Raw genomic sequence first — 8,362 nt, 5'->3', positions numbered from 1 at the left:
TTCCAGTTTATACTGCAGATAGTAGCAGAAATCACACTAACACCCCAAACTGTTTCCTGTGTATTAGCAACAGCTGCTGTGTCTGGATGCCGAAAGCCCTTGCCCTGCAGCCCTTCGCATCCTCACTGTGTGGTCTGCTCAGCCCAATGGTGCTGTTCTCCCTGAGAAGGACTGCGGATCTGCTGCAAGCACCGAGGCGGTTTGAGTGGAAATTACAACACACATACCAGAACTAAAACCATATGAAGCAGAATTTCCTGGTGTTTGAAACCATCTGAAATGGAATTTCCTGGTGTTTGATGTGTGATTTCCGAGGCAACTCTTAAAAGCGTTTCAGCATGCTACAGGAACACTGAGACTACGCTCACTTCACCCAATCATTTCAGAGGTGAAATACACAGTTCTGTATCACAACTCTAGGAGAATGCTGAAAAAAAGTTATATTTCAGTAGGCATTGACATTATATCCATACTCACTAACAATATGCCATGGACACTGTTACCATGTTTCACAGACATTGTTCGACATATGAACATGGGCCTGCTTCCCATCAACAGGACAGAAACTTCCCATTATTGCTGTTAATGCTCTTTTTTCCAAAATCTCAATTGAACTTGAACAGGGTAGAACAGGACCAGCAGTAACTATAGAAAGATACATCATTTTGTGCCACTCTTTCACTATTCTATAGTCAACTTGATTCAAAAAACTAATTTTGTTTGCAAGATGATTTTTCATTTTTTTCTGATGAAATAGCATATATGCTGTATTTTTTTTTAAAAAGCAGTTTTCATTCATCTCCCTTTGAACACAATCAGAAATTATGTCAAAGATTAAAATGGTGCCCTGCTCAGAACACAACCACACAAAATAGGCTAAGTAGCAGAGAGAGCACATTGGCAATAACAAGCCCCTCAGTACTGTCGCTGCACGGCAATCCGAGTGCTGCTTTTCTGTCCTGCAGACAGGCTGATTTTCACTTGCTTAACAACTTCAATCAGATGATCTCAAACTGTTTTAAAGAGCTACAATTTGTTAATTCTAAGGCTTGCAGTGATTTAACTTACCATATTACAGCAAATAATGATAAAATCTTTCACATCATCATGTATTTCCAACATAGTTAATGGAGAAAAATCAAGCAAAATCATTACAATCAGTCTCCAAATTATGCCTTGCTAGCATACTTATCTTAAAATAAATTATTTGTAACATAGTACTCCTAATATAGATTCTCTCTTGTCTGTAAAATGTGTGTAGTGGTTTGTTGCTACAGTGTGAATTTAAATATCAGATACATAGTTACAGAGTTAATAGCAAGGTAAAAATTACTGTTTCTCTTCTTAGCAAAGATGTATTTTTAAATCAGGCAGGAACAAGGATGATGTGACTACACAACAATGTCTAAAAGGCACACACTATTACACCTCAAAATTGCAATCAATTTTTTTTTCCTACCTTTGTTCTCAATAACTGCTATTTAAAGTTGATGCTACAACATAAAACTGAGTAATCTTGTGTAGCATAGTAATTAATTTATGCTAAGATAATGAAATCAAATTTAACTAATTAAAAATAATGAAAATTAATAAGACACTCTGAGAATTAGATAAAAAGTTCAGAAAGCTGAGAAATCCTTAATGATTCCCAGAGCTGGTTTCAGTAGAACCTTTTTAAGACTCAAGATAACTGATTCCTAAACAAAAACATTTGTGAAGTCTAATCCAGTGTTTTGGGTAAAGATTTAGAAAATGATCCTATTTTGAGTCGCATGAAAGAAACACAGACCAGAAAAATCATTGAGAATATAAATTAGGAAATACAGTTCTCAAAAAAATCCCCTCAAGATAGTAAACAACCTATATTAGGGTCTGTACCGAGGATATATTCCTGCATTTGTCAAGATACTGGTATGCTTTCAATCAGTTAAACTCAGTTTTAAAAGACCAGATACAAAATTTCAGCAGCAATGGGACAAGAGACTTCCTCTCCTCTGTAACACAACTCACAAGCTCATAGGAGCTATTGAGTCAGACAACAAATATGGCTTTAGAAGTGGAAAAAATAACAGAGCAAAAAGAGAGTTCAGCTAATGTCTCAGTTATGAAAGAGTAGAAAGAATTCCAACACCAATTATCACCATATTCCAGCAACTTCTTCCCCCCCGCCTCAAGTACTGCCTGCCAATAGCATTCACACTAGACTTCAGGGTTTTTTTATTACATAATTCACCCTCTTTCAAGTTTGTAATCCTTTAATATTTCTCATGTGAAAACTGTGTTTGTTGACTTCGTAGTAAACCACTTTTCTGGACTGCCACCTAGTGGTTTTCTCTCAGAAGAGACCAGCTTCTACTTTTTTCAAAACTGAAAAGGCCTTCAAAAACAGCTAAAGAAGCAAAATATTTTCCACTTTTTCAATTTTCAAAATGTAAAAATTTCTGTTATTACAGTGATAGTTGAAAAAAACAATGCTAAAGAATTCAGTGAAAATAGTTGCCAGAGTCAATACCCTAGCTGTACTTACTAATTTTCTACCGTCCTATTCCCCTAATACCCTGATTGTATGAAATATTATATAAAGATGTAACTAATCATTAATAATAATTGTCACAGGTAGGCCTAATGACAATGGGAAAACACCTATGACATGTAGCTGTAATGTTATGTAAATAAGGTAGTGCAGTGTCAGTCTGCCACAAACACTTAAACTGCAGATTTTTGTCATTCAACTATATTCTTACCATGAAACTTGCAAGAGCTTTATTAATGGTACTCAAAAAAATGTGAGTAGAGGCAAACTTGTACAGTATTGTTAGATCTAGTTTGTATATTTTTAATTTGGGCTTATAAGCTTCAATCTGTAAACAAAAGTTTTCAGAAGAAGCAGGCACTATGTCCATGTAAATGTTTCAAAGAAACTAGCCAGATCTGTCAAGATCCACCGAATTTTTCATATTACTAAGCAATGGTCAAGGTCTGAATTAATAATATACAAATAAATCTATACAGTACACATTTACATATAAAACCTTTGTAAGACTCCAATACTAGAGTTTGTACCACATGTCTTATGCTAAGTATAGTAACCTTCCTGCTAATGAAAAAAATGTTCCTGCTGTCACCTTGAGAGGTGGCCTTCCTTCTCCCCCTCAGCCCTCCCATCTTGGGTCTTCTCAGTGCTTCTGACAGTCAACGTTTATGTGGGCAGCAGAGTCAGCCAGTTCAGGACCGACTCAGCTGAAACCTAAAATCCTGTTATTTTGGGTAGGCTTGGTTTTCATCACATTGGACCCCTGATCTCAGCAACTACATGATCATTAACACACTGGCAGTGGCTGGCAAAAATACACAACCAAAGCTGGGAGTGAAGGGCAGGATCACACTTTCCTACAACTTTGATTTTCATTTCAAATGGCCTATAATATTTGTTAACATACAAACACAGATTATAAAAATAGCTCACAATCATAGAATTATAGCATGGTTTGGGTTGGAAGGGACCTTAAAGATCACCTAGTCCAACCCCCCTGCCATGGGCAGGGACACCTTCCACTAGACCAGGCTACTCAAAGCTCCATCCAACCTGACCTTGAACACTTTCAGGGACGGGGCATCCAGTGTCTCACTCATACCCTTACAGACACTCAGGATTCTGTCAATAAACACAAGGCACAAATAACCTGTTAATAATGAAATTAAAACAGGAAATAAAACAAAGGTCGTACAAGAGCTGAAAATAATTTTCTTAAACTATTTTTGCAACAAATTGGAAACAGTCTTTAGGTTGCTAAATGTAAGTGGACACTAGGACAAAACATCTTTTTATGAACTAATCTCTTTAATTTAAAGACAATTGTCAGCAACAATAGATTAATTATTTTTTTTCTTTCAAGAGGTTACACTCTCTTGAAAATTATATTGGCCATCTCCACTGGTCAGAAGGAGGTTCTTCAACTAGAGGCTCCCATGGTTTCCACTGTATCATTTTTCTTGCCAGGGAAAGCTCATTTTCAGCCTGTTAATAAACACCATAAACAAATTCTTAAATTCTATAAAACTGCCAAAGTATTAAATTACCTCTATTTCAGTTCATTGTCTCGGTGATGTCATTACCTATTAGTCACAGACTGCCACAAATTTCACCTATACATATCAAAAGAAACTCTGTGTTTTGGTTGTTTTTTTTTTAAAAAAAAAAAAAAAACACCCAAACCGTTCACCTTGCCATTCCCAAAACAATTTCATTATATTTTCCAGTCTATTTGGATTATCCCTCAATATTATTCAATCATCTTCTGCATTTTCCACCGATTTAGACTCTGTAAGAAGCAATGTAAGTACACATGGTATGTATGAAAGTGTAATACAGTAGACACACGTTAATTGTGTTAGCTTTCAGTATGGTCATCCTAATCACCACATGACCTTTCATTCTCAGATTTTTTTTTTTCCTGTTTGATTGTTTGTTTTGCAGAAAAGTTATGGAAAACCGCCAACTTTCTAAATAGAAGCTCAGCCGAAGAAGCACTATAAACCACTGCTCCCAAACCTTACGTTTGCCCACTTTACCTGTAGAATGACTTCTTCTATGTGACCACTATTCAGTTTGTCCTGTAGTTTTTCCACATTAGTCTCCTGTGTATTCAAATACATATAAACAAATGTTAATTTTTACTGAGAAGTAGAAAGTCCAGTTAAAACACAAAAACTATAATTCAACTAGATCACACCCTAGTCTTCCTCAGAACTACCATCAAATTAGCTGGCTTCTGTCATTTTGTTAGCAAAGAAATCTCACACACTTTTCTTATTTGAAAACAAACATCAAACTTCCAGTGATAAATACAAAACCCAAGTACTACTTAATGACATCCAAAGAAGCACTAGCAGCAAAGTACTTTAGTACGTATCTTGAAAGAAAATTCTGATCTTAGCTTTTTATGAAATGATATGCAAACTTCCAATTATCACCTTAAATACACAATACCAGTATTGCATAGTTTAATGTATCAAAAAGTGTTCTGAAATGTCAAAGGCACAGATTGCGCTAAGATACTACACTGATAAGAGCACATGCATTTTTTGTGCAAGAGTGTGGAAATTACAAATCTTCAAAAAACTGTTTTCTTCTAATTTTCACCAGTAAGAAGTTTACAATTCTTCTTAATATACCATCAAAATATTCCAGTCAATAACAAAAATAAATCTCAAGACTTCAATTATTTCTGATCTGATATCTGAAAGCTACATCTACTTCTGAAAAACAGGTAGTCATTTTAAAAAAATAATCTTTCTCATCTTAAAAATCTTTTCATGTGTAACATTTATGAAACAGCCCCGTACTTACCGTTTGCACCAAATTAAATCGCTGATTTACAATATCCTCAGTGTATTTCCTATATGCTGCATCTTTGGGAATGTTTTGCAGGACACCAAGGATTTTTGTGTACAGTATCCTCAGGCGCTGAAGTGATTGCAAGACATGGTTAAAATACACAGGTACAAGTATTTAACAGCTGGTCTGTCTTAAGCTACTAGCTACATAGACACAAAATATATAGGGTTATGGTAATCAATCCAGAAATGCAGGATTAACAAAATAACTAAGTCTGAACCAGAGAACCCTGTCTTGGGCAAAACTGGGATTTATCAGGACTGGGAAGTTACCACTGTCAAATTTATTAAGTTTACCCAGAAGGCGTCTGACAAAGCTGTAGACTGAGCTAGAATCATTTGTACAGAATAATAACAATTTTTTCAGTGGTTCTTTTTGACACTATTCCTAACTTTTGGTGGCAAAAGCATTTTTGAAATAGAATCGTTGCATAGTGGGAAATCTCAAAGCACAGAGAAATTAAATAAGTCCTTTCAAAGCCCATGCCTCCAGAATAAGCAAGCAAGATGACACAAACATACTTTCATTACTGAGCCTGAGGAGGTAAAAACCAAGCGCCAAATTGCTACAAGAAGCATCTAACATGGTTCCCAAGAACCACTGAAGTATGCCAACCTCAACAGTGCTTGCCATCACAGGGCCTTGATGTGGCTTTGCACCACACCTCCCCTATTAGATAAGACCAGCCTGTCCCCTTTGTATGTTATGTCAGTACTTGATGGAAACACAGCATAGTAAGGCAGAAATAACCTGTATGTTTGTGAAGTAGAAATCACATTTATGAAGAACTGAATTTAAAGAGTTCTTTGCTTTTGCAATGGAGATGAGAGAAATATTGTTTCATAGAAGTACTATAGGAGGTACATAGAAGTACAAAGGAGTTTTTTTAAATCAGCACATACAACAAAAACTACATATGCAAAATAACCCCTAATTTTATGAATTAAACTCTTAGGAATTAATTTTACTCCTTTGTCATTTTGGAATATTTTTACACCTTCATTAAGTTGGCACCACTTTAAGGTGCACAGTGTATCTACATATGCAAGCATGTAACAAAAAACATTTAATTTCCATTAAATACAGAACAAGACAAGTAACATACCTCATGAGGGTTTTCAGTTACAGCCAGTCCTACAAGTCCACTGGTCTGCACAAAGAGCATGAACATATTTAATACACTAAATCATCTATTTCCATGCTACCTGGTTATTCATTTTGCCTCGAGATATACCTGACGGGGATCATTCCGTGATATGATCTCCGCCCCCCACTGCACACACCAATCTGCAGAGTTTTGACCACGGGACAAGAAGGCGAGGGTGAGGAGAGGGAGCAGCTCACGGCCCCCAGCAGCCGACGCTCAGCCGTCCTGGAGGGATGACCCCGGGCCTATCCGCATCCTTCCTCCCCACACGACCGGCTCGCCCCCTTTGCTAACGGTCGCTGCTGCCCCGCCAGCAGCTGCCGCCGGGCCCGCCGGGCTCCACGCTCCCCTCGGCCCTTTCTCACAACCCCCCGCCCCGAAACCCGACGGGGCAGCGCAGGGTGAGATCCCACCGCGGGGCGCGGCCGCCGGGAGCTGAGCTGCGCTGCCCTGCCCTGCCCCGCCTCGCTCGGCTCGGCCCCCCCGCCTTACCTTCCGCAGCGCCCCCGCCATGGCCGTGCTCCCCAAGCCGCCCCGCGCCGCTCCGCCACCCACCGCCCGCAGCGCCGGACGCGGGGCGCATGCGCCGGTTAGAGGACATGGCGAAGGACGCGGGGCCGCGCATGCGCCGCTGCCGCCTCGGCTCCCAGTCCGGCGGGCGAAGGATGAGCCAAACCGGAGGCAGCACGCGCGATCCCGCGGCGCATGCGCAGCCTGCGGGTGGCGCGGTGGCGCGTGCGCTAAGTAGCGGGGGCGGCTCGGCTGTTGGGCCCTTGATAGAGGGAAGTGAGTAACTAGAGCTTAAAGAACTAACACTTTGGGAGTTAACCCTTAACCCGCTAACTTAGAGTTTTGTGTAACTTACTGTATGATAAGTAGGAGTTCACTGACGACTTCACAGGCTCCACAAATATAAAAAAAAAACCCTAGCTGCATCCTTGGGTGAACTACATAACAGAATCTTGGGCACAGGACAAGAGATAGGCCAGTTCTAACCAACTCACCAGTCTGAGTCCCAGCCAACCCAGCACATCAGGCCGGAGGTGAAAGTGTACAGTGAAGGAGACCCCAGTTCACGATCACTGCACAGGCGCAACCAGGACGGGCCCGAGGTAGAGACTGTGGAAATGATTCCCCAGAACTTATTGTAATAAGAACCACCTTCTCGGGGACAGGTTGTGAATATGTATAGGCACTCCTAGAACTTTTGTGAATATGCAGTACTTCACAGCATTTAACCAAGCTCGCAGCTGCTGGGAATTTACACAGGTCTTGGGCAGAGCTATCCCCCGTGTGTCCAGTGCTGAATAAACATACCTTCTTTAGAACCTCACAGATTGTAAAGTAATTTCCGTGCCTCACCCTGGGCCCAGCTGGGCCGGCCCAGCCGGGAAGGGCTCGTTTGCTGGAGAAACCACGTCGCTGCGGTGGAGAGGCAGCCAGGTTCCTGCCCCGGAACCACCCAGGCTGGCTGGGCACTGTGTTGGCCCAGGAGTGGGTGCCTGTCTGAACGCAGCCCAGGTTTCGGAGCCCGGTACTTTTAGATGGGCTGGGTGTAGCATCTCCATACTGCTGTTTGCTTTGCTGCACTTGCAAAGGTTTGAGTATTCCCTTTTCAACATAAACACGTTTTCTGTTAGTGAAGCTGTCTACGTGAAATTGCTAAAGACGGCTTATGATCAATTTGCAGAACTTTGCAATTTCCAAATGAGGAATACTCTTTGTTGCTAGAAGTGCATCACACACAAGTCATATGTGCCGTATGTTGCAGTTCTATTTTCAGCATGTCTCTAGTAAGATGCAACACACATTCTGCT

The 8,362-nt window shown here is 40.3% G+C and overlaps 1 protein-coding gene across 1 annotated transcript; it reads right to left on the bottom strand.

The window, feature by feature from the left end:
• Positions 1-3,822: 3,822 nt before the first annotated feature.
• Positions 3,823-7,191, bottom strand: NDUFA5 (NADH:ubiquinone oxidoreductase subunit A5). The gene is made up of 5 exons (XM_082043559.1): positions 7,038-7,191; positions 6,504-6,548; positions 5,351-5,467; positions 4,573-4,638; positions 3,823-4,018 (listed from the first exon to the last, which is right to left on the bottom strand). The coding sequence occupies exons 1-5, from the start codon at positions 7,056-7,058 to the stop codon at positions 3,917-3,919; spliced, it is 351 nt and encodes a 116-aa protein (XP_081899685.1). The 5' UTR covers positions 7,059-7,191; the 3' UTR covers positions 3,823-3,916.
• Positions 7,192-8,362: the final 1,171 nt, after the last annotated feature.

This window comes from Streptopelia decaocto (genome assembly GCF_964273445.1).
Source record: "Streptopelia decaocto genome assembly, chromosome: 1".
NCBI lineage: Eukaryota > Metazoa > Chordata > Aves > Columbiformes > Columbidae > Streptopelia > Streptopelia decaocto.
This window is presented reverse-complemented; position numbering and strand designations above follow the sequence as displayed.

What these genes read in the sequence shown, in the direction of transcription:
- NDUFA5 (XM_082043559.1), bottom strand. Translation starts at nt 7,058, where the DNA reads ATGGCGGGGGCGCTGCGGAAG. An exon ending in GATTTAATTTGGTGCAAACG is followed by an intron (nt 4,639 to 5,350) that starts GTAAGTACGGGG and finishes TTGAATACACAG; the next exon opens with GAGACTAATGTGGAAAAACT. An exon ending in TAGAAGAAGTCATTCTACAG is followed by an intron (nt 4,019 to 4,572) that starts GTAAAGTGGGCA and finishes GTTTATTAACAG; the next exon opens with GCTGAAAATGAGCTTTCCCT.